This window comes from Trachypithecus francoisi, unplaced genomic scaffold, assembly GCF_009764315.1.
Source record: "Trachypithecus francoisi isolate TF-2019V2 unplaced genomic scaffold, Tfra_2.0 Lachesis_group17, whole genome shotgun sequence".
NCBI classification, from domain to species: domain Eukaryota; kingdom Metazoa; phylum Chordata; class Mammalia; order Primates; family Cercopithecidae; genus Trachypithecus; species Trachypithecus francoisi.
The window spans coordinates 64578582-64605469 of record NW_022681462.1 but is presented as its reverse complement, the minus strand read 5'-3'; the positions used below and the strand labels follow the sequence as shown (position 1 = coordinate 64605469).

The following is a 26888-nucleotide window of genomic DNA, read 5'->3' as shown; positions in this document are numbered from 1 at the left end:
GAGGAATTTTTTCCCCAGACTTAACATGACCTTGATAAAGATGTGTTTGTGGTGCAAAGTCAAGATATTCTAGGGGATGGATGGTGAAAAGGGGACTTCAACAAGGGAGCTTAAGGTGCAGCTGGAAATTGGAGACGAGGGAGGAAAGGTCATCTCTGCAGCAGGCCAGAGAAGGAATCTCCAAACAGAGGACACTAGGCTGCGTCCTATTTCTATAACACCATGATTCTCAAGGTCATTTTATCAGACACTTACCATGTCTCCAAATTTCTCATAAACAGGGACAATGCTTTTTGAACCCTTGGCCTGCTGGGGATGCCAAGAAGGTCAGCTGAGTCAGATACTGGTGGCGATCAATTTCAGTTCTCAGGAGGCTTTTGCTGCTTGTCTTCGTCCTCAGTTTCCCTATCTGTGACTGCACCCACCCTGGAGGGGTCTAGTAATAGTTTTCTTCAAGCAGGAAATTCCTAGCAGAAATCCTAATTCTCTGAAAATGCTTCACCCTCAGACCTAACTTTGGGAAGCTCCAGGCTAACTCCAATACTGACTAACAAGCAGTCTCCATAATTAAACTCTCCACATCCAGGGGCTTCTTTGCGAGTTCTCTCCCCTGGCTAATCTGGAGGCTGACCATCAGCACCCCAGAAGTCAGCCTGAGAGTGTCCCTGTGCCCTCGGCAGCACCCAGTGGGTGGCTTTCCTAGTGGTTACTGCTCTGTGTGTAAGCATGAACAAGCCCAGCTGAGGCTGTAGGTGCTGCATCCAGCGGGTTTAGGACACTCCAACCCTGCCTCCCACTCCCCTGACACCCCGGGATCACCTGATGCATGCTCTCCACACAGACCACGAGGTCGTCACTGTCTCCCAACAGCCATCCCAGCAGGATGGGCAGTCCAGGGGCCAGCTGGTCCCACTGCTGGAGCAGATCACACAGGACGGCCAGGGCCAGGGCCAGAGCGATGGAGGCGTCCACCTGGCAGAAGGCAAACTCTGCAGAGACAGGAGAAAGGTAAGCAATGAATACACTGCTCAGGGCCGGCCCAGGGCAGCCTGCAGGACCCTGGGAACACGAAAGGCCTCAGGTAAAATCGCTGCCACCAGCCTGGCAGGGAAGCTGGTGTGGTGGGCTCACTGGAGACTATTAATCACCTTCTGAATCCTGCTATCTATACTGTTAGAATGAGTCATAGGCCTGAACCCACTGTTTCCATGCCCCCTAACTCAGTGTGGACAGAAGCAGTCCCATCTGTAGGATTAGAGAGTTATCTCCCCTCAGCTCCTCCAGTGTCACCGGAAGGATCACGAAGGCTTCCCCGTCCAGTGTCTCCTCTGCACATCTGCCTGGATTTAACTGGTTTGCCCTTTCCTTGGAAAGCAGATCTCCTGGGTGCAAGACACATCCTAAAACAGGGCATTGTCAAGCTTTTCCTTAAAGGGCCAGAGAGTCAGTATTTTAGACTTTGCAGGCCTATACCATCTCAACTCAGCTGAAAGCAGCCATAGACAATTTGTAAACAAATGGTTGTGGCTGTGTTCCAACAAAACTTTGTGGACACTGAAATTTGAATTTCATGTGTCACAAAATATTATTTTTTTTCAACCAATTAAAAATGTAAAAACCACTGATAGCTCACGGGCTATAAAAAGCAGGTGGTGGGCTGCATTTGGCTCCTATTTTGCTGCCCTCTGTCTTGGAGTTTTTTGTTTTTGGACCCTTGTTTTCCCCGGTGTTTGGAGGAAGGGCACTGAAAGAGTAGAAGGGTGCAGAAAGAGGAAGCAGGGGGCCTTGGGGAAACCAATGGCCTTATTTCACCATTTGGCCTTAGACAATCCTAAATATGGGTTTGGAAGGAGGTTCAGGGGTGTTGTCCCTTCCCCTAACAACTCTGCCCCTCCCATCCCAAACCTGGAGGACGTCTGAAACATGGGACTGAAAGCCCACTGCACAGACAATGGACCTCTGTAGGCCCATCCTGCACCAACGCCTGTCTTTCAATGATGCATTTCTGTTGAGCCCTGATCACTCCCAAATCCACATCTCCAACTTCAGCACACAGACTTACCCTGACCATTTAGCCCCTGAAGAGACTTCTCGGCACACAGGCAGACGGTTGATAATCTGCAACAGCAGGCTTAGTTCCCCTGGGTGTTGAACCAGGCTTACCGGGATGGCCCCACTGAGGGCCTAGTGAGTGCCAGGCCTTGATCAAGTGCTTTCTCCCCAGTCCTTCTAGCATCCTATGGGTTGGGTATTACATAACCCACTTGCACACATCAAGAAATTATAGTTGGCAACAAGTTTCATGGTACATGGAAAGCACAGATTTGGAGAACTAGCATCAACATTCCAGAGGTTTTGATGGTGGGGTCAGCAGGGTGTACACCTGGGGCCCTCCTACAGTAGGGCCAGGACTATCCAGAGGTCACACAGCAGCACCTAGTTGCATGTAAACAGGCAAAAGGACTGATCTTACCATCTTGACAGCTCCAGATAAGTCCCCCAGGACACTTGCCCTTTAGTGTCCCCATTCCCCATGCTGCTTGCTCTGCAGCCTGGAACCCAGATTTAAACCAGGAAACAGAAAAGGGGAGGGGGCGAAGGTGCACTCTGGCTGTGGGCCTGAGCCATGTGTTGGCTGGACCTCTACCTATAATACAATCTCTATTTTTACCTCTACCTAACTCCTTTGTGCAGTTCTCAGTTGGCTGAGAATCTGTATAGAGAGGGGATAATTAAATGGCCTTTTTCTTTCTTTTTTCCCTTCAACTTTTATTGATTGATTGAGACGAGTCTATCGCCCAGGCTGGAGTAGAGTGGCGTGATATTTGCTCACTGCAACCTCCACCTCCCGGGTTCAAGCAATTCTGCCTCAGCCCCCAAGCAGCTGGGACTACAGGTGTGTGCCACCACACCCAGATAATTTTTTCTGTTTTTGCCCAGCTAATTGTTGTATTTTTTGTAGAGACAGGGTTTCACCATGTTGGCCCAGCTGGTCTAAAACTCCTGACCTCAAGTAATCTACCCACCTCAGCCTTCCAAAGTGCTGGGATTACAGGTGTGAGCCACCGCACCTGGCCCCTTCAACTTTTAGAGTTCTAGGATACATGTGTAGGACGTGCAGGTTTGTTACATAGATAAACATGTACCATGGTAGTTTGCTGCACAGATCAACCCAACCTAGTTATTAAGCCCAGCATCCATTAGCTGCTCTTCCTGATGCTCCCCTGCGCCCCACACAGGTGGCCTTTTTCAAACCCCCCAAACAAAAACACACATGAGGACCAGCATAGGATTCAATACAGAGCAGATGCTCAGCACATGCTTGTTTATGGCTGGAGATCATGAGATCTCCTCCTTTATTCCATCTGACTTAATCTGAACACCAACATAGAGAATGGCACAAAGAAAACATTCAGTAAATGGTAACTAGTGTTACCAATGATAATGAACATTTTGCTCCTACTGAATTCTTTTTTTTTTGAGACGGAGTCTCGCTCTGCCACCCAGGCTGGAGTGCAGTGGCCGGATCTCAGCTCACTGCAAGCTCTGCCTCCCGGGTTCAGGCCATTCTCCTGCCTCAGCCTCCCGAGTAGCTGGGAGTACAGGCGCCCGCCACCTCGCCCGGCTAGCTTTTTGTATTTTTTAGTAGAGACGGGGTTTCACCAGGTTAGCCAGGATGGTCTCGATCTCCTGACCTCGTGATCCGCCCGTCTCGGCCTCCCAAAGTGCTGGGATTACAGGCTTGAGCCACCACGCCTGGCCGCTCCTACTGAATCCTTAATTGCTCCTGGCATTCTGCCATTCTATAAGGGAAGTATCCCTATTTAGCCAACAAGGAGACTGCGTTAATGAAGGTTAGATAACTGGTCCAAGTTTGCAGATAGCTGTGGTGCTGGGCTAAGTATCTCCAGTGCACAGACTGCCCCCTACCCTGCAGGAAGGCAATGGAGATGAAGAAGTCAGACTTGGTTTTATCATTTTTTTTTTTTGAGACAAGGTCTCACTTTGTCACCCAGGCTGGAGTACAGTGGCACAATCACAGCTTACTGCAGCCTTGACCTTCCTGGGCTCAGGTGATCCTCCCATCTCAGCCTCCCGAGTATCTGTGACTATAAGCATGTGCCACTATACCAGGCTAATTTTTGTGTTTTTTTTTTTTTTTTTTTTTTTGTAGAGACAGGGTTTTACCACGTTGTCCAGGCTGGTCTTGAACTCCTGGAGATCAAGTGATCTGCCCACCTCAGCCTACCAAAGTGCTGAGATTACAGGCATGAGTCACCACACCCAGTGGGTTTATCACTCTTTTTATTTTTTGAGACTGAGTCTTGCTCTGTTGCCCAGGCTACAATGCAGTGGCATGATCTCAGCTCACTGCAACCTCTGCCTCCTGGGTTTAAGCGATTCTCCTGCCTCAACCTCATGAGTAGCTGAGATTACAGGTACCTGCCACCACGGCCGGCTAATTTTGTATTTTTAGTAGAGACGGGGTTTTACCATGTTGGCCAGGCTGGTCTCAAAGTCCTGACCACAAGTGATTCACCTGCCTCAGCCTCCCCAAGTGCTGGGATTACAGGCATGAGCCACTGTGCCCCGGCCTATCACTTTTTTTATTGTTGTTCTGTTTTGAGACAGAGTTTCGCTCTTGCTGCCCAGGCTGGAGTGCAGTGGTGTGATCTCAGCTCACCTCAACCTCTGCTTCCTGGGTTTAAGAGATTCTCCTGCCTCAGCCTCTGGAGTAGCTGGGATTACAGGCACCTGCCACCACACCTTGCTAATTTTGTATTTTTACTAGAGACGGGGTTTCTCCATGTTGGTCAGGCTGGTCTCGAATTCCTGACCTCAAGTGATCTGCCCCCCTTGGCCTCCCAAAGTGCTGGGATTACATGCGTGAACCACTGCACCTGGCCTCCCACCACTTCTTTTATGGTCTCCTTAAGGCAAGGACTGAAAGCCCAACAGGGAAGAAAAAAATTTCATCATCCATCAGCAAAATCAGTACCTGCAACTCACGTGACATTCCTGTTGAGTCCATAAAGAACCTATGGGGGTGACCAAAGATGCCACCAAAGAAGGCCAGGCTGCTGCACTAGCCCCATCTAACAGGACAGATAGCTTCTATCCTGCACCATTTTGCCATGAATCATGGTTAGGAAGGGGCAGGAGAGTGGTGGGATGACAGGCACATGGGAAGAGCTGGTGTGATGTGGCCAGAAGTGAGTCTAGATAGAGCTCTAACTACCCAAGCTCCAAGCCTGCAAGGCAAGGACAGAAGAGGAAGGAATGCTGAGATGTTTTGGGGAGGGTAGGGGAAGGATGAGTTGGATTTAGATCTCCTGCTTGGGGAGCCAGCTGCAACCTGCCAAATTCTCTTTTACTACCTTGCCCTGGACTAAGGCAGCTCAGGCAGAACTGCCTAGATCTCTACTGGCCAAATGCCTTATGAAGGGAGGCTGGAGTAGGGAGAGGAATTTGTCACTTAAGCGTGCAGGCCAGCTAGGCGCTCACAGTCTGGCCAGTCCATCAAGGAAACGAAAACAAGCAGCCAATCAACAAGTGTGTTTTAAGAATCTGCTGAGAGGCTGGGCTCAGTGGCTCACACCTGTAATCCCCAAATTTTGGGAGGCTGAGGTGGAAGGATCACTTGAGACAAGACCCTGTTGCTACCAAAAGAAAAAAAAAAAAAAAAAGGAATCTGCTGTGTATCCAAAACAATCTTGAAAAAGAAAACAAAATTAGAGGACTCACACTTCCTGATTTCAAAACTTACTACAAGCTATAGGAATAAAGACAGTGTGCTACTGGCATAAGAATAGACATACAGATCAACAGAATAGCAAGGGCAGATTACACAAATCAACAGAGTGAGAATCTACAAACACACCCTCACATGTATGGTCAAATGATTTTTGACAAGGGTACCAAAGTAACGGGGAAAAAAAGTCTTTTCAACCAGTAATCCTGGGACAACTGGATATACACCTGCGAAAGAATGAAGTTGGACCCTTACCTCACACAACATATAAAAATTAAAATGTACCAAAGATCTAAATGTAAGAGCTAAAACTAGAAAACTCATTTCATTTTTTTTTTTTTTTGAGATGGAGTCTGTCTGTCACCCAGGCTGGAGTGCAGATCTCAGCTCACTGCAACCTCTGCTGCCCAGGTTCAAGCAATTCTCCTGCCTCAGCCTCCCCGAGTAGCTGGGATTACAGGTGCCTGCCACTGTGCCTGGCTAAATTTTTTATATTTTTAGTAGAGACAGGGTTTCACCATCTTGGCCAGGCTGGTCTTGAACTCCTGACCTCATAATCCACCTGTCTTGGCCTCCCAAAGTGCTAGGATTACAGGTGTGAGCCACCACACCTGGCCTTGAGCTACTGTGCCCGGCCTTAGAAAACTCATAGAAGACATAGAAGTAAATCTGTACGACCTTGAATTAGGCAACTATTTCTTAGATATGACATCAAAAACACAAGCAACATTAGAAAAACTGGCTTTGTCAGACTGGGCGCTGTGGCTTATGCCTGTAATCCCAGCACTTTGGGAGGCTGAGGTGGGTGGATCACTTGAGGTCAGGAGTTCAAGACCAGTCTGACCAAATAGGGTGAAACCCCGTCTCTACTAAAAATAAAAAAACTAGCCAGGCATGGTGGTGGACACCTGTAGTCCCAGCTACTCGGGAGGCGGAGGCAGGAGAGTTGCTTGAACCCGGGAGGTGGAGGTTGCAGTGAGCCGAGATCACGCCACTGCACTCCAGCCTGAGTGACAAAGCAAGATTCTATCTCAAAAAAAAAAAAAAAAAAAAAACAAGGGAGGGAGGGAAAGAAGACTGGGCTTTGTCAAAATGAAAAACTTTTGTGCCTCAAAGTAACACCAAAAAGAAAGTGAAAGGATAATTCACAGAAAGGGAGAAAATATGAACAAATCCTATCTCTGATAAGGGACTATATCTAAACTACATAAAGAACTCAACACTCAGTAATAATAAACACATGAAAAGATGCTTAGCATCATTAACCATCAGGAAAATGCAAATCAAAATCCCAGTCATATTCCACTTCACACCCACTGGGATGACTATAATAAAAAAAAAAAGTTAAGTTTTGGCAAAGATGTGGAGAAACTGGAACCCTCATACATTTTTAGTGGGCGCGTAAAATGGTGTAGCCACCTTGGAAAACAGTCTTGCAGTTCTCCTCAAAAGATGAACCCTATGACCCAACAACTGCACTCCTAGGAATGTACCTAAGACAGAGAAAAAGACACATCCACACAAAAACTTGTACATAAACGTTCATAGCAGCCTTGTTCATAAGAGCCAAGATGTGGAAGTAACCCAAATGTCCATCAGCTAATAAATGGATAAATAAAATGTGGTTATAAATTCATACAATGGAATAGTAATCAGCTACAAAAGGGAACGAAGAAGCAGGAGGTCTAGGTGGGAAGGTAGACAAACACCCAGGCAATAGCAGGGACACCAGGTGCTCAGTGGTGTGGTCCACATGCCAAGAGCTGTGGGAGCTGGGGGTTGGTGGGAGGAAGATGTCAATGTGGGGAATAAATAATCGCTGAGGTTCTTCCTCCGACCAGCTACACTGCTAGGGCAGGATGAAATATGCCCTAGAATCTTCCTGGAATGCTTCAAATGGGTGAGGTTTGCTGGTACACATTCATGTCTGTGGTAGGCCTACACAAGTGGGATTAACATGCGGTCATTTGGAATCATGTTGGAAATGCACTGGATCAGCACTTAGAATTGGTTAATCTGGTGCCTTCCATCCCTGTGAAGGGATAACTCACTGGGATTGCAGAGGAGGGAAGCAAACCAGAGGCTTCAGGGCTGCTGCAGTATAGCCTTCATCTTGCTACTGCCCCAGCCTCATCAGGGCTCCCCATCCAACGCAGATGCCTAGCTATCAGAAACCCTGTTATGTGCCGATACTCCCTGGTGCTGCTTCTCTGCCTCCATGAAGAGCGCCGACCCTGCATCCCCCACCGTCCAGCAGGGCTAGAGGTGAAGACTCAGGCCTCGCACAGTGTGCTGGCTCCACTACAAATCTCAGCCTCCGATTCCCTCCCACTAGGTGATGTAATTGAACTGATTATTAATTTCTAGGCAGGTAGACTCGTAAGTCACAGGCTTTGAAGTTGCTTTCAACTACTGATTGAAAGAAAGATGTCAAAGTGGATGTTTTCCAGGTGCCAACCCTGAAAACTATTTCAGACCACGGATTAAAAAGCCCATGGTCTGATTTTAAAGTATTATGGGGAAGATGCCTTCTAGAGTAAGGCCATTGGTCAAGTCTGCCTTCTAGTCCTTCTCAAGAGAGGGCAATCAGCATAGTAAGTGCCGTGCAAATGGCGACAGGTTGAATTCTCCCTGCCCGTAGCTCTGGAGAATCCTCCTTCAGGCATTTGAAAAATTCCTCAGCTTTAGGGGACTGGCCAAGGTGTTGGGTGGCCCTGCCATCCAACCAATTCACCATCCATCCACCCACTCACCCATTCACCCATCAATCTGGTATTTTATCTATCCACAAGTATTTATTGATCACCTGTGTGTGGAGAACACTGTGTGAAACATGAAGAAAACCACCCAGTCCCTTCTCTTAGAGAGTGAAGAGTTGTCAGAGGCAAGCTGACCCACACAAAGTGTGAGGAAACAGTTGAAGATGGTGTGTGACACAGACCAATTATATCATGAGTGGGGGTAATCAGAGGACAGAAAGGAAAAACAAATGTGGAAGGGGGTGGAGGCTTCACAGAGGGGCCAAGCAGGGTGGGTGTGAGGACACACATAACCAGGAGGGAGAGGAGCCCGAGCTTGGGCTGCAGGGAGACAAGCTGCGTGCTGAAGGGAGGACTGAAGGTGAGGCCAGACAGGCTGGGATGGCCTGGGCAGCAAAGGCAGCATCTGACGGAGTGAGTGTTACTGCACTTTCTTTTTTCTGAGCAAAAATACGTTCAGGTTTCATGAGGCTGTTTCCAGATAACCTCATTATTTCTAGTCTTCTCCATGGTCTTCTTCATTTCCATTTAGCAGGGGAAGAGCCTGAACTTTAATTAGTCATGAAAAACAAGCTCAGTTCAGCTGACTCTGCCACTCAACATTTCCTGGGGCTGCCAGAAGCCTCTCTGTCCCCTGCCTCCCCTTACCCTCTACTCCGAGACTAGCCAGGGCTCTCCACCCACCAGGGCCATCAGAGCCCAGGCTCAGAGCTAGGATTCCAGGCAGGGCACTCTGTGAGTACATTCAGGGCCATGCTATCAAATGCCATCATTTCAACCTTTACCACCAATCAAGAGCTCCCAGCTGACCCCTACTGGAGACAAATGGCCCAGAGGAAGGTCAGTGTTCTAGGAAATGGAGGGGGGTCGTTCCCCCCAGCTTCAAAGAACCCAGTAGGAAGTCTGGGTTGGAGAACATGGGTGTTTGTGGTTAATAGTCTCTGTCCTTTATCTGAAAATTTAAAAAATTTCATCAAAGAAGAACCAAATGTGCTTGCCAGAGCTCTCAAGGGCAGCCCTAGTCCCAGCATGCACTGGGCCAAGTGCCAGGGCTGTGTGTAACCCCAGACTATGGCCCACCCTCTCTCTGCCCTGTGCCCTCGTCCACAGCCGTCCCTTCCCCCAACACCCTACCTGGCCATGGTATTAAGTCTGGGAGGAACTCAGACTTCACTGGGTCCAGGTGGACCCCTCTTCCTCCTCCTCCTTTTTTTTAATGTTTATTTTTTTGAGACAGGGTCTCACTCTGTCGCCCAGGCCAGGGCACAGTGGCCCCATCACAGCTCACTGCAGCAACCTCCCAGGCTCAAGTGGTCCTCCCACCTCAGCCTCCCAGGTGGCTGAGACTACAGGCACAAACTACCATGTCCCGCTACTTTTTGTATTTTTTGTAGAGACGGGGTTTTGCCATGTGGCCCAGGTTGGTCTTGAACTCCTGGGCTCAAGTGATCCACCCACCTAGACCTCCCAAGGTGCTAGGATTACTGGTGTGAGCTACTTTGCCTGGCATCCTTTTTGTTTTAAGTCTTAGTGCCTACTGTTTAAAGTTATATGCAGAGGCAGAATCCAAACACACACAGCTCGGGTTCTAAGCTGAGTTGTCTCAGCTAAACTGTACTCAACAGTCCCTTTACACCCGCCTGGACCCATTAGCAGTGTCTGGACAGGGGTGCAAAGGGACTGGTTAGTACAGCTCACATGGATTTAAAAAAAATCAGGACAATTCTCATAAAGATCCAAATTTCTATTGTCTTTTGAAAATTCGGAAAATCAGACTCTGCTGTCTCTAGGCCCGCGTTAGAAAATGGCAGCGGCTGCTGGAACAGAGCGGTGGCTACGCCGACAGAAGGCGGCTGCTTCCAGCCTGGGACTGCCCTACTGCCTCCCACTGCGCCCCTTTCACAGGCGTGCTCACTTGCGTGGTCTCTGTGGACATGTGAGCTGGTGACCCCTATGTAACGGTACTGAAGAAGGCAGCTGGCCCCAGGCCCTCCCCTTACTTTTACAGAAGAGAACACTGAGTCCCTCAACCAAACCTCTTCTCAGTGGTCTCCCCACACGGCTATCTCCCCACACTGCTATCTGGGCCTTCCCCTCCCTCCAACTCTGTTGGCTTTGATTCACTCAGCATTCCCTGCTCTGGGATCCCTTCTTCCTCCTTTTCACCTAGCCTGCCGGCCTGTCCCTCAGGACACAACGCAGATCCTGAGGTGTTGCTCAGCCCACTGGGGCCTCTTTCTCTGCTGTATCTGCACAGTGCTCAAGGTGTTCACAGATGCTGAGGAGGGCACTCCATGCTGAACCCCGTGTCTTTCCTTTCCCAGGATTGTCTATAAAAACAACACTGGGTACTGCCCAGATACGACCCGCTTAGCACTTGATTGTGGTCTTATACTATGCAATTTACTTGTGACTTGCATTTTCACATTGGGGAAAAATCCAAGATTGCAAGAATAAGGTCTAGGTAGACAGAATTATTGTTGCCATTTTATACTCAAGGTGACTGAGATTTAGATAAACAACTTGTTCAAGATCATATAGGATATAGGTTGCAAGTGGTAGGGCCAGATACAAATCCAGGCTTATCTGACTTCAGCACTCCAGCACCTATATTCTTTTTTCTTTTTTTTTTCCTTTGGAGACAGGGTCTGGCTCTGCCACCCAGGCTGGAGTGCAGTGGTGTGGCCTCAGTTCACTACAACCTCTGTCTCCCAGGTCAAGCCATCTTCCCATCTTAGCCTCCCAAGTAGCTAGGACTATAGGCACACCATCATGCTTGGCTAATTTTTGTATCTTTGGTAGAGACAGGTTTTCACTGTATTGCCTAGGCTGGTCTTGAACTCGTGAGGTCAAGCGATCCACCTACCTTGGCCTCCCAAAGTGCTGGGACTATAGGTGTGAGCCACTGTGCCCGGCCCAGCACCTACATTCTTGACCACTTTGCTAAGCTGCTCATAAGTACTGAATAAATGGATGGATGGATGAACAGACTGATTATTTTCCATTTTCCATTCCCTGCCCTTCTCCTGCACCCTGCTCAGTGCCCCAGGATGCTGATCTCTATAGACTGCCTTACCCAGGTGTCCTTTACCACTGGGCTTCTAGCTGGCTTCTCCTAATGCGAAGGGAGCACTGCTATACTGGACGGTAGAATAGAGAAGAGTTGGTGGTATTTCTTTCTTGGACCCTCCCCAGAAAGTTGCGAAGATTCTAGCAGTGACTGCATCCCCCATGGCTAGGGCACCTGCCAGGCAGCCCCTCCTCCCTGACTTCCGCTATCCCTGGGGTCTCCCTTTCAGTCAGACAGGTGGGGAGCGCTTCCTACTGCTCTTGTCTGTAGGTGCCTCAACATCATGACTGCTTCCCTTCACCCATGGTTCTCAGCCAGAGGGCACATTGCTCCCAGGGTACATCTGCCAGTGTCTGGATACATTTTTGGTTGTGACAGTCAGAGTTGGTGGTGCTACTGGCATGTAGTAGGTAGGGGCTAGAGATGCTATTCAACATCCTACAGTGTTCATGACAGCCCTACCACCCCAATCAATGTCCACAGTGCCAAGGATGAGAAGCCCTGCTGTAGGCCTGCCTCCAATCTCACAACCGCAAACAGTCCCTTTGTGAACGTCTCTGCAAGTGCTCAGTCTATTACGCCGGTCTCTATTTGGGGCAGATGCGGAGGGGCTCATCTCCTCACATCCTTTTTTCTGAAAGGCATCTCCTAGTTCACCCCTCCTCACCAGCTCCTGGGCAGAGAGGGGGCCACGGCGAGAAGCAGCTCCTTCCCAGGCACAGCTGGCCGCAGAGCCCTTTCTGTCCTGCGGGGAAAATGTGATTCCAGGTCTGAAGGGAAGGGATCAAACACCATCATTTGAAATTTTAAAACTACTTGAGAGAAAACCCTTTACAATGTTAAGAATTTGTCTTTTCTTCATGTTTTAGCTATTTTCAAATGGAACAAACGGCCTGGGTTCCCCAGAATACCTGCAGGTCCAGCTCCCAAAGAATACAAACTCCACAGAAGTGTTATATGCTTAAAACCTGTGACTCCCTGATGTAAACATGTTTCCTGGTGACCTTTTATGAAACCAGAAATACCCTAGCAAATCCTTTGTTTTCATTTTAAAGATAATTTCAAAGTCTTTATTATTATTTTTAATCAACAATACATTCCAAAAAAATCTTTATTTTTGAAGTTAAAATAACTATGATTTTAAAAATGTGGGCCGACCTCAAATCACTGGGTAAATACAAATTTTCCCCTAATTTAAAAAATGGATACAGCCAATATGAATGAAAATAAGCATTTCGGTAAGTTAAAAGTGTGCACTTCTTATTCAGTAGGGACACACTTCACCAAAAAGGGACTGATAAATTATAGCCAGTTAACAGTACACTCAGCTCGAACCCTAGAAAAATACTTGCATTTGTTCACTTCAAACCACACCAACAAATAAGGAATGGATTCAAACAAATATTGCTCTGAGAAAATACCATCTGTGAAAAAGACCTGGTTCTCCAGGGGGCTTACAGCCTGGACCTGTCCCACCAGCCTCCAGCCCTCCAGGGTGCTTCCATTATACCCAGTTTTGTGTGCACTCCACTCCTGTTTCCTGTGGCTATCTCCGGAGCTCAGCAGGAAAGGGTACGGCACCCATGGGCTGTGCATGTGGGCTTCGTGGCTGTTCTGTGGCAGGTAATAAAGGCCAGTCCTTGGGGCCCTGGTGTGTGAAGGGACAGCAGAGCAAGCAATGGGCCCTGTCCAGCCATTTTGGCCTGCATTTGGCATTCTTGCATTTGGTGGCGATTCCTTTGGGGCCTGAACTGTGTCAGCCCCTTCCTGTGAAAAGTGTAAAGCCAGTCCCTCCACAGCAGTGAGTCCCTCCCTCTGCCTGCTCCTTGATGGTTTCACTCTTCAGAGCCTCCCAGAGGGTTCGATTGCCTCCAACTCTGCCCAGGTGGTAAGTGCCTTGCACTTCATTCCTATCTGCGTGGCCACTCACCCCAGAGCACTCCTCCTAGACATGGCAGCACCCAGCCCTCTTCTTTCCTCCCCACCCCTGCTCTTCTTTCCTCCCTACCCCTGCTCTTCTTTCCTCCCCACCCCTGCTCTTCTTTCCTCCCCACCCCTGCTCTTCTTTCCTCCCTACCCCTGCTCTTCTTTCCTCCCCACCCCTGCTCTTCTTTCCTCCCTACCCCTGTGTCATGAGCCAATGAGGGAGGCTTCCACAGACTGGTAAGTGCTGGGCAACTTGAGGTCTGCCTTCCATCAGTCTCCTCTTCCTCTGCCTGGGCAGAGTTCACCAGCTCTGAGGACACATTCCACATTCCTCACTGACCAGCCTGGATCTTGAAACTTCTCTTTTTCTTTTCCTTGAAGTCACTTCAGTTTTCTTTAGCTTATTTCACTACTGGAACTTCTTTCTTTCTTCTTCTTCTTCTTCTTTTTTTTTTTTTTTTGAGATGGAGTCTCACTCTGTCGCCCAGGCTGGAGTGCAGTGGTATGATCTTGGCTCACTGCAACCTCCGCCTCTTGGGTTCAAGCGATTCTCCTGCCTCAGCCTCCCTAGTAGCTGGGACTACAGACACATGCCACCATGTCCGGCTAATTTTTGTAATTTTAGCAGAGACAGGGTTTCACCATATTGGTCAGGCTGGTCTTGAACTCCTGACCTCAGGTGATCCACCCGCCTTGGCCTCTCAAAGTGCTGGGATTACAGGCGTGAGCCACCACACCTGGCAACTTCTTTCTTTTCTAAGAAATTTCTTCTCAGCCTGAGCTCCTAAGACTGACCGGCTCCTTCTGAGTTCTTCAACAGAGCTGTCATGAGCAAAAGGCACTGTACTAGTCTTGAAAACATGCCCAGTCGAGGTACTGTAAACACAGCACAGAGCTCAAGATGGAGGACTGCCTGGCTCCCAAAACACATTGGTGGGATATGGGTGGTAGTGGTGCAGATGGTCCTGAGGGGTAACTGAAGACTAGAATTTGAAAGTCAGAAAAACTCAAGAAGATAATGTTTCTTTCCTGAGGACTTTAATATTACTGCCTCCCAGCTTTATGCAGAATCCAGAAAGTTCCCGTACTAGGCACCTGCCTCCCAGTCTTATATGGAATCCAGAGGCTGGACGCGGTGACTCATGCCTGTAATCCCAGTACTTTGGGAGGCTGAGGCAGGCCGATCACTTGAGGTCAGGAGTTCGAGACCAGCTGGCCAACATGGTGAAACCCTGTTTCTACTAAAAATATAAAAATTAGCCGGGCACGGCGATGGGTGCCTGTAATCCCAGCTACTTGGGAGGCTGAGGCGGAAGAACTGCTTGAACCTGAGAGGTGGAGGTTGCAGTGAACTGAGATTGCGCCACTGCACTCCAGCCTGGGTGACAAAGCGAGACTCCATTTCAAAAAAACAAAAACAAAACAAAACAAAAAACCCAGAATCCAGAAAGTTCCCTGACTAGGCAGCCTACCTCACCCCCTAGGCTTTTACGGCTCTAAATAGAACAAACACAGTTTATGGTAATGCAATGACCAAATCCAGGTATAAATGACTTTTAAACTCACAACATGATTTTAAGATTTATAAACAGTGTTCAAAATGAAAATGCCTGCGGTTTCAAAGTTTCTGGGAATTTTATATCTTGAAATGGAGTTTACTCCCAGTCCTCTCAAGGTCTTTCCTATCTGTCCCCTGTGGCCAACACTCCCCAGCAGTCTTCTGGAGTGACTACACTTCCCAAAGGCATGGGAAACCACCACTGACATGGCCTTAGGCTGATGCTGAGATTGTGCCACTGTACTACAGCCCATACAACAAGAGCAAAACTGTCTCAAGAAAAAAAAAAATGGCCGGGCGCGGTGGCTCAAGCCTGTAATCCCAGCACTTTGGGAGGCCGAGACGGGTGGATCACGAGGTCAGGAGATCGAGACCATCCTGGCTAACACAGTGAAACCCCGTCTCTACTAAAAAAATACAAAAAAACTAGCCGGGCGAGGTGGCGGGCACCTGTAGTCCCAGCTACTTAGGAGGCTGAGGCAGGAGAATGGCGTAAACCCGAGAGGTGGAGCTTGCAGTGAGCCGAGATCCAGCCACCGCATTCCAGCCCGGGCGACAGAGCGAGACTCCATCTCAAAAAACAAAACAAAACAAACAACAACAAAAAATCAAAAACAAACAAAAGGCTGGGCATAGTGGCTCATGCCTGTAATCCCAACGTTTTGGGGACGCTGATCTAGGAGGATCACTTGAGCCCAGGAGTTCAAGACCAGCCTGGGCAACATAGTGAGAACCTGTGTCTACAAAAAATTTAAAAATTAGCTGAATGTAGTGGTATATGCCTGTGGTCCCTGCCACTTGGGAAGCTGAGGCAGAAGGATCACCGGAGCCTCAGAGTTCAAGGCTGCAGTAAGCTGTGATCACACTGCTGTACTCCAGTCTGGGCGTCAGAGCAAAACCCTATCTTAAAACAAAACAAAAAAAGAGTTGATATTTAAGAAAATAAGGGAGAACTTTAGGAAATGCCTTCACTGCTCTGTACAGAAATATATATATTTTGAGATGGAATCTCGCTCTGTCACCCAGGCTGGAGTGCAGAGGTGTGATCTTGGTTCAGTGCAACCTCTGCCTCCCGGGTTCAAGTGATTCTCCCACTTCAGCCTCCAGAGTAGCTGGGATTACAGGCATGCACCACCATGCATGGCTAATTTTTTTGTATTTTTAGTACAGACGGGATTTTGCCATGTTGGCCAGGCTGGTCTTGAACTCCTGACCTCAGGTGATCAGCCCGCCTTAGCCTCCCAAAGTGCTGGGATTACAGGCGTAAGTCACCATGCTCACTCAGTATAGAAAATTGATTAAAAGGAATTAAACTGGACTGTAGGAGTTACAATGGAACATGATTTCTTGATGAAATGAATCAATGTTCATATAATTCAGATTAGAAATTTGCATTTACATAGAGTCACAGTGTCCTCCAGGTAAAAATGCTGAAATCAAAACACACGGAATCTGTTTTGAAAGTTTTGTACCTGAAGGAAGAAAAAGGAGGCAAGTCTCCTCCATATTTAGCCCTCACTCAGAAGGGATGGCCTGGGCCACCTCCACAGCCTTCCTGTCCCCACACTCTCGGCCTCACTGCCAGTCTGACTGGGCTCTCTCAGCAGTGTGTGCAGTGCTCTGGAGCTCTCTGGAGCTGAGGCTTCCTCCTCTGCTGCTTCCTGGTTTACCCTCTTTTTTGTGGCATCTCATGCTCCACCTTCACCTCTGTATCCACAGCTACCCGCCCTGACAACTGTGCCCCCTTTTAAACACCTCTCAAACTTGTCTCCTCCCCATCCCCACTGCCACTTCCTTGGTCTATCCTCACCACCCTTCCTCTCAGAACAATGGCAGCCTTCTTTTTTTTTTTTTTTGAGATGGGGTCTATGTTGCCCAGGCTGGGCAGAGTGCAGTGGTGCAATCATGGCTCACTGCAGCCTCAACCTCCTGGGCTCAAGTGATCCTCCCACCTCAGCCTCCTGAGTAACTGGGACTGCAGGCACACACCACTACACCCAGCTAATTTTGCATTTTTTGTAGAGACAGGGTTTTCGCCATGTTGTCCAGGCTGGTCTTGAACTCCTGGGCTCAAGCATTCCTCCCACCTTGGCCTCCCGAACTGTCGGGTTACAGGTGTGAATCGTTGTGGCTGGCCAACGACGGTAGCCTTCTAAGCAGGCTCCTTGCTTCCAGTCTTGTCTTGACTCCAAGCTTTCCCCTTCCCTGTGATCAGGGTGATCTGTCTAAGACAACTCTGACCTGATTATGTCTCAGTCTGAAAGCCTTCAGTGCTCCCACAAGGCCCAAATGTCCTACATCCTTAACATTCAAGACTCTTTCTACATGGCTTCCCTGGCCCTTGTTGCAGGAAAAAATAAGTTCACAGCTCTCTTATATCCCTCCCTCATCATTAGTGGATTGGCTGTACCAGCCATGGGTATTTTAGGCTTGAAATTTCCTTCATTCTGGGTGGCTGAGTCCCTTTTTCTTAAGTTCTTCCTGGGCCTTAGTCAAATCTTTTCAAGTGACCCTGAATCTTCTCAGTACCCCATCCCCTTCCCACCCCCATCCAAGCTGTCTTTCTTCTGATTACCAGCATCTCTGTGGTGACCATACTCTTTTTTCTTACGTTTATTTCCAGATCTAACAGAATGATGACATTGTGCCAATTCTCACTGTCTTGGGAGGTGGGGATAGGTTGGAACATGCCTGCTATTCCTTGTCAGAGCCGACCTGGGGAGGATGTCCATCACGAAAGGACCTCCAGTTCCTCAGTAAGTCAAAGAATTACCATGTGACCCACAATTCCACTCCTAGGTACATACCCAAGAGAACTGAAAGCAGGTACCCAAACAAAAGCTTATACATCAATGTTCATAGCAGCACTATTCACAATAGCCAAGAGGTGGAAACAACACAAATGTCCATCCATTAATGGATGAATGGATAAATAAAATGTGGTAGATCCATACAATGGAATATTACTGAGCCATAAAAAGAATTAAAAGTGCTGATTCATGCTACAGCATGGATGAACCTTGTAAACAGTATGTCTAATGAAAAAAGCCAAGCAAAAACGGTCATATATAAATCCATTTATATGAAACAACGATAATAGGAAAAGTCACAGAGATAGAAAGCAGACTGGTAGTTGCCAGGGGCCAGGGGCTGGGGGTACTACTTAATGGGTACAGGGTTTTTAGGGGAGTGATGAAACTGTTCTGGAACTAGATAGTGGTAATGACTGCACACTATTGTAAAAGTACTAACGTTACTGCAACTGTATACTTTAAAATGGTTAATTTTATTTTAGGTTTATTTCATCTCAATAAAATATAAACATGAAAAAAGAAAGGGGCTGGGCATGGTGGCTCACACCTGTAATCCCAGCACTTTGGGAGGCCAAGGTCGGAGGATCCTTAAGCCCAGGAGTTAGAGACCAGCCTGGGCAACAGAGTTAGACACTTTCTCCATAAAAATAAAATAAAATACAGTAAAATACAGTAAAATAAAATAAAAGGACCCTCATGGGGATGGAGCAGGATAGTGTGTCAAGAACAGAGGACAATGGGTAATTCAATTCTGTGCCCCTGAGGCGTTAAAGCAAATGGAATGGGCAGGAAAATGGGCCCATTTGCTTTAAAGGGATTGGGCCTCTTCAATGAATATTTCTCCCCAGGATGCATTCTCCAAAGACTAACCCTAAGAAGGGAGGTGAGGGGTAGACAGATGAAGGTGAACAGAGGGGTTAAAACGAGAATGAAAAGGGGTCAGGCCTCCTTCCCTGTTTGCTGGGGCCTGGGCTCACACAAGGACAAGAAGACTAGAAAGGTTGCAGCCTGAGAGGGGTGGTCTGCACAGCCACTGAGAAGGGAACCCTTGCTTTCTGGTAATAAAGCAAGACATTTCACATCCAAAATCACCTGCATGGTAAGACTCAAATGTAAGTGGATCCTGTGAAACAGTTTTATGCAGAGAGCAGAGATCAGATCAGATCACAAAGCTGCAAAGAGAAATCTCTTTACCCAAATTACACAGACTCACTCGTCTGGTTTCCATTTCACTGCCTGAGTCTGTTTTATAGTTGTGCTTTTTCATGAAGGCTTTTAAGGGAGGCTATACTCTGACATCATGTGGAAAAAATGTCTAAATACAATTACATTACAGAGCAGCACTCTTGGAAGAGAAGGCAGCCTTGAAGTCTGCTGGTGTCCTGTTTCCTCTCCTTTAAACCCATTTGTTGCTCTCTGCTCTCTAAAAGCAGAAGCCCCCAATCCCAGCTCACCTGGTCTGGTTCCTCTCTCTGTCAGCGTGCGGAACACCGGTCTGGGAAATATAGCAATCTAAGGTACTGTGGGACTGTGTACTCCTGAGTGGGAGATGTGGCAGGGCCACAGGGAGCTGTGTCCAGCTGGGGCATGCCTAGCACCAGCCCACAGGCCTGAGCCGGCTTGTCTCATGTCACACACCTTACAATCATGGTGAGGAAACAGGGCCTCCCTCTGTTGGCTTTCTCAGAAATCTACTCCAAAACATCCTTTCTGCCTCCTTCCCTATCCTCATGCCTTTTTTAGATGTGTCCCCAGGTTCAGGGAATAGTTTTTCTCAAAAGTTCTTATGAAAACATAGTTACCCTCAATTAAAATTTGTTGTATTGTGAGCAAATTCTCCATATGTGTTATCTTTTCCGTGTTTCTTCCTCCTCCTGGCAGAAGCTACCATTCTCCTGACTTTCCAGTCAGGGCTGTTCCTGCTGTCCCTGAGTCTCTGACTTGGATGGAACAGCACACTCCTTCTGCCACTCCTAGATAGTCCCCCTGCCAACCCCACAATCTCTCTTTTGAAGTCCATACTAACCACCTCCCCATTCTTGTTGGCTAGAGACCTGGTCTTCTTCAGTGACTGCGTCATGGCCACCCCATCTGGGACTTCCACATCCATAAAGATGTCCCTCCCAGTATTTGCTTTCACCATTCTTCAACCTCTTCAATTCAAATACTCCCCATCTCTGATTTTACTCTACTCCCAATTAATTAACTCCCAATGAACCAATTACTCTACTCCCAATGACACCTGAGAACTTGTCATTATTTAGAACTGTTTCAACTCAAGATCTCCAATTCTAAGTTTTATCATCACTTTGAAATGAACATCAGTATCATTGCGAACGTTTAGTGGGTACTTATGTACAAGGCACTATCATACATACTTCATATATATTAATTATAATGATGTTTTAAAGTAGGTTTCATGAGCCCCATTTTATAATGGGGTATAACAGAGAGACACAGTGTAGGATTTGGGATTAAGCCACATAGTCTATACACTATGGCTCCCACATCATATGGCCTCTTTAATATTCCTAACACGACTGTTTAACCTTCTACCTTTTCCACTGAAACTACCCACGCCCCCCAATCCTGACCACATCCTTGACCTTGCCCTCTCTCCCAGGCTACTGTTCTACATTATCGAGGACTCCCCACGCCTGTGATGATCTTCCTAGTCCCCAGTGCCCTTGTCAATCTGATCTGACACGAAGCTCAACAATGCTCCCTAGCCACCTCTCCCCAAACGCAATCTACTGTTCTACTTTGAGCCACCAATTCAGCAGTCTGCTGATGAAGCTGTCTATAAATTCACACTGTTTAATCTCAGCTGGACTCTCCATGTCCCCTGGTAATTCTTTCCTTCCTATTCTGGTGACTCCTGATTGTCTATATAAACTGTTCCAATCTTTTCCCTGTCCCTACACCTTACTCCCTAACCACTCATTCTTGACTTCTTGACTTGACATTCTTGATAATCTTGACTTCTACAAGGACATTCAGCATAAGGTCAAATTTCCGTCCCCTTCAAAGTCAAAGCTTCTCTAATGACTCTTTTGAAACACTGCCTTGAAGACAGATCAGGGTCTAGGAGATGTGGTTTTAGGGCAGGGGAGTGATGTAAATATTTATATGAGAAGGAGCCGTTGGAGGTAGAGAAGAAGAGCCCGAAGATGCCTGGGAGGAAAGGGAATCGTGGCTGGATAGAGGTCACGGGGGAGGCATAAGGTGGTGTGTGAAGGATGTGTGCAGGGGAAGGAGCACCTTTTTTGCTGAGTTTGAACTGGGCAGTATGAGAAGACAGATGATGTAGCAGAGTGGTCAACACTTGGGCCCTTTGCCTACCTCCTACTTACTTCTAAATTCCTTAAAGGTGGCTCTAACCTCCCACTATTGAACCTTCTCTCTCAACTCTCACTCATGACATTTTCTCAATCCTCATCATCCTTAACTTGACCTTTCAACAGTGTTTGGCATGGATGACCAAACCTGCCCTCTTGATAGTTTTTCCTTATGTGGGTTTCATGACAATGGAACCTCTTGGTTTTCTTGATGGGTCTTTGTTATTCCCTTTGCTAGCTCCCCTTCCAAACTGCTACGATGGCCTAAAAATGCTGCCCACCTTTAATTTCTCTCCCCTCTTCCAAGCTACCCATCTATCTCTCTTTTTGCATTCACTCATTCAATATGTAATTATATTAAGTACCTACCATGTGCTAAGCACATGGCAGCTATTAAACTGTAGCTGAATTAATGTTAATGTGTAGCTCTGATCATGTTGCTTATTTGTTCAAAAATCTTTACTGGTTCTCTGATGTAAATGATATCCAGATTCTCTGGCCTGGCATTCCAGGTTTTAGCAGACGTCTGTTGTTTTTGCTGCCCACCTTCCATTCACCCTCCTTTGGATAGCTGTCCCCCAGTCTCCCTCCGGAGACCCAGCCCTTCCACACCTCAACTCCAGGCATGGTACCTGCTCCAGATAGGTTCCAGGCCTATCCCTGAACTAATCTCAGAGGCCAGGAATATGATGCCATCATTGGCATCTGGCCCCTGAGATTAGATCAGGAATAGGCTTGGACCCCAACTACAGCCAATAAAATGCAATGGGATTGTACTGACATAGGACTTGAATAAATGAAGATGTAAAGCCTAGAGCTGCTGTAGCCATCTTAAACCCCAAGAAAAGTGTGAGCTGATCGAAAACAGAACCAACCTAGGAGAAGAAGGGAGAAATGGCAAGAAACCAGGTCCTTGGGACACTGTTTGAGTCCTTGAATTATGTCATGTCTTAAGCCAGTCTTAGCCTTGGAATTCTCAGTTACATGATCCAATATGCCTCCCCTATGCTGAAGTGGGCTGCATCGGACATTCTGTCACTTGCATCTGAAAGAATCTATTTGATCCAAAGGTCTTTTTTTGTGTCATCCCGCTTCATCTCACCCCACCCTACTCACACACTTGACGCTTGTACCACACTAACATTCCTTTCTTGAACAGGCCTCACGCTCTGTCACCCATGTCTTTCTGGAATGTTCTCCATCTTTCTCATCTTTTCCTCTTGAAATTCTGCCCATCCTTTAAGGTTTGGCTGTAATGAACTTTCTTCCAAGCAGCCATTCTTCTCTAATTTCCCCCAATGACAAATGTTTGTTGGATAAAGTCTAACTGAACACACACTGACATGGAGAACCTGGATCCAAGGTTCCTCAAACCTGATGCAGAGACCTGGGCCTCTGGCAAACTCGTTCATCTCCCCTCAGGGCTTGGGACTTGTTTCTCACTGGTCCACCTCCTTGTTTCCTGCACTCTTTGGTCATCACTTCCCAAAAAGTTTTTCTGGGGACACTGGCTTTTTGGAACCTTAGCAGATATTTAAAACAACACAAAACACTCCAAACTTCAAAACCAACCAAAGCAGCTTTACCCCAGCTGGAAAGTAAAGAGTGTAACTATTTAGTAAGTTCGGGAAATTCTGGGTTAAACAAATATTTCTATTTTAAAAACCTGGGGAGGTGGGGATGGGGGCAGAGTATGTAGCTTTTCTCCAACTTACTCATTACTCATAAAGCAGGTACCAGAGCAGAGGGACTTGCCACATTCTTCTGTGAAAACACATTTAGGTTTAAGGTAGGTGCAGGTTATTTTATATACACACATAAATATCCTACCCTTTGTTCAAGGTGCCTATTTGCTCTGCACACTGACTATTATGAACACAGAAAACTGTTCATTGTTAAATACGGCATGCTAAATGGTTTTGCTTTCTGGCAAATCTCCAAACCATAATTATTAAGGGACTGGAGCTGCTGAGGAATTCTTGGGTTACAAGAGGCTTTGATCCTGTTCCTGCCTTCTTTCCCTGACATTAATTTCCACGGGTGTGGCTGACTTTCATTGTTTTTCACTGCTGTGGTGCTGCTGTGAAGGGGAAGGATTAAACAGGACTTCAAGGTGACAAGGGATTGGGCCCCCCAGAACTGCTGAGAGGAGGCTCTGGCTAAACCTCTCTGCCTTTTGGAGCCCCAAATGGCTGTAACCAAGGGAATGCACAAGCTTCATCCAAGTATTGGAGTCGGGGAATGCTGTGGCCTCCAATGTTTGGTTTCCCACACACTCTGGGAAGCTCAGATTCTTAGGCCTCACTCATTATTGAGTTTCCAGCTGGGGTGAAGCCTCTGTCTGTACTAAATGGCTGACAGGACTTTGCTTAGCAAAAGGCAACAGGCCTCGGGTGGGTGAGGCTTTGTTATTTCATTCCCATCAAAGGTGAGAGATCTGATCCAAAATTCCTTGGGCAACTACAGCCATTCGACACGTGTAGCCCTCAAACTCATGTAGCTGCCTCCTTTACAGGGTCAAGAAGACACCTCAGCTCAGTCAAAGATCATTAGGTGAACTTTTGAGAGAGCCAATCTGCTTTCTACTGAAACATTTGCTGAAATGTCAAGGGGCACATAACTGTTCTTTCAGGCTCTTTTAAATTCTCCCCTGCCTGTAAGAAGAGGTAAGAAAGAACACCCAGATGTTCATGAATCCAAGATAGAAGGAATAAAAACACTCCTCCTAAAATGAAGTGGGAAGGTCCTCTTAACTTGGTGAATGAAAAGGCTTCTTTAACAAACAGCAAGTTTCTGGTTTTCCAGCATTAAAAAAAACCCCGCTTATGTCTGGGTGCGGTGGCTCATGCCTGTGATCCCAGCACTTTGGGAGGCCAAGGTGGGAGTTATCACTTGAGCACAGGAGTTTGAGACCAGCCTGAGCAGCACAGCGAGACCTTGTCTCTCTTCTACATTTTTTTTTTTCTTAAACCAGTTAGCATTTGGATTGGGGATAGAACCGTGCTCACTTTTTGACATTGTATTTATTTATTTTTTTGAGTCTGTCTTCCAGGCTGAAGTGCAGGAGCATGATCATGGCTCACTGCAGCTTCAGCCTCCTAGTGGGCTCAAGTGATCCTCTTACCTCAGCCTTCGAAGCAGCTGGAACCACAGGCACACGCTACCATTCCTGGCTAATTAAAAAAAAAAAAAAAAATTTTTTTTTTTTCTCCCCATAAAGACAGAGTATGTCATGTTGCCCAGACTGGTCTCAACCTCCCGGGCTCAAGTGATCCTCCTCCCTCAGTCTCTTGAGTAGCTGGAACCACAGGCATGTACCATCAAGCCCAGCTAATTTTCTTATTTTTTGTACAGATTAAATCTCACTACATTGCCTAGGCTGGTCGTGACCTCCTGGGCTCAAGTAATCCTTCTACCTCAGCCTCCCAAACTGCTGGGATTATAGGTGCGAGCCACCACACCTGGCCAACATTTGTTTTTATTCATATTTTAATACAGACAAAATCACCTTCATTTGATAGAGAAACTGAAGCCAAATAGTTCAGGTGAGGACTCCCTGATTCCCAGATCAGTATTCTCTCTCCAAGACGGCAGCTGTCCCTCAGAGTTTTCTTCCCAGATGGGAAAATGCCTCCCTGGTTATGGGTAGAGGTCCCTCTGCTGGTGGGTGGAGAGGGGGGATGGCAAAACAAAGGCAGACAGAGAGAATGGGAAAGAAAACAGACATGAGAGTCCCTGAAGGCAGCAACTAGAAACCAGAAGCTTCTAACACAGGGGGATGTCAGAAAGTTGTCCAGACTACCTGTTTCGGGAGGGGCCAGAGTGGTTTCCTTCAAGTGTCTGCTCCCACTAGGAGAGGCAGAGAGGGAAGGCACAAGGCCCCTGGGGCGCTTGTCTCTAACCCCAAATCCAGTGTATCCCTATGAGAGGCTGCTTCTCACTGGAAAGGAGTCAGGCGATCAATCATAAAGGAGAGAGAAGGGGCTTCTCCAGGGCCAGCGGGGCCCAATTCCAAAAGGCTGGGCTTCGGGGTAGCACAGGAGGCTTCTGAGTCTCCTTCTCTCTTGACTGGGTCAACCTAGTGACATCTCCCTTCACTCCACCACCTCAATCTATCCCACTCCCCACCTCCTCCATTGGCATGTATTCTAGGAAGATGTGCATGAGTTCATTCCAGATATGGAAGGCCTTTCTCCTGGCTCAAGGTGAAGGTCAGTGATTCACATGGCTAAAAATGAACTTAAGGCCACCTATCAATAAAAGCAAAATGAAACGCACACAAAAAGTTAAATTCCCCTGCTATTTAAATTACAGCAAGGAACATAAAACCTTATTTAGTAATTACAACCAACACTCAAATATGTAAACTTTAATTACATGTTATGGATCAGTGAGAGCAAAATGAGGAAAAAAGAGGAGAGGTGAGGGTGGGGGAAAGCCACAGACTGAAAGAGAGAAAGTCCAGAGGCAGGCAGCTCAGCAGTAGAGAAGCCAGTGGGAGGAGGGGGAGGTATAGAAAAGCAGTTGGGGGTTTAGCAGGCTCTGGGGCTGAGGTGATATGTCATGCCTTGGACAGTGCTTATTAGGGGTTATTACTGACACCTCCTACTGGTCTTGATCCTCACACTTTCAGGTGCCTCTCTTAGAAAGGGAGAGCCCCAGTGGCCCATGGAGCAGGCTTGCAGGATTAAATACGAGACACTGAGTAGGTCTGAATTTCAGGTAAACAATAAATAACCTTTTAGTATAAGTATTCCCAAATATTGCATGGGGCATACTTATACTAAAAAAAATATTATTTGTTGGCCGGGTGCAGTGGCTCACGCCTGTAATCCCAGCACTTTGGGAGGCTGAGGTGGGCGGATCACCAGAGGTTGGGAGTTCAAGACCATCCTGACCAACATAGAGAAACCCCATCTCTACTAAAAATACAAAATTAGCCAGGTGTGGTGGCACATGCCTGTAATCCCAGCTACTCGGGAGGCTGAGGTGGGAGAAACACTTGAGCCTGGGAGGCGGAGGTTGTGGTGAGCTGAGATCGTGCCATTGCACTGCAGCCTCGGCAACAACAACAAAAATAAATAAATAAAATTTATTTGTTATTTATCTGAAATTCATATAACTGGGTGTACTGTGTTTTTACTTGCTAAATCTGGCAACCCTTCACAGGAGACCAAATCATTCTTTGGATGACCTCAATGACCAGGCCAATATTTACACCGAGGGCCGGGGGAAATCAAGTTGAAGGTCACTTTCAGAAATGAAGAGTGAAACAGCACAGAGACTTTGCTAAGCAGGATAGAACTTGGCAACTGGAGGATATCGACCCTCAAGTTTTCTCATCCATTGGCTATTTCCAGCTGTTCTCCTCCAGTACAGCTGAGGCTGTTTTTGCCCCCTCCCCCTGCCAAAAATGTTAGGACTAAAAAGAGTAACTACACAGGGCTCACACTGGGACTATGGGTAACCTGGCCTGTGTGAGGCCTCCTGAAGATTCTGGAGGTTCTGTGGTGGACAGTGAACCTCCTGGAGCACTAAGGAACCAACAAAGCCAAAATGAAACACAGTCCGTAAGTTCTATGGCGTTAAAAAAAATCTTAATGTCAACTGCTGTCAGTTTCAGGGTGACATGGAGCCCATTTCACCATGTCAAGGGGAGAGGGGCAGTGAAG

General features: G+C 47.3%; 1 protein-coding gene across 8 annotated transcripts in view; it reads right to left on the bottom strand.

Moving 5' to 3' along the window:
• Positions 1 to 26888, bottom strand: part of THADA (THADA armadillo repeat containing) — a 366170-nt gene that overhangs the window by 705 nt on the left and 338577 nt on the right. For all 8 annotated transcript variants that reach the window (XM_033175863.1, XM_033175871.1, XM_033175868.1 and 5 more), the window contains one exon: positions 820 to 989. In XM_033175863.1, the coding sequence (XP_033031754.1) occupies positions 820 to 989 (170 nt within the window). The remainder of the gene's footprint in view (positions 1 to 819; positions 990 to 26888) is intronic.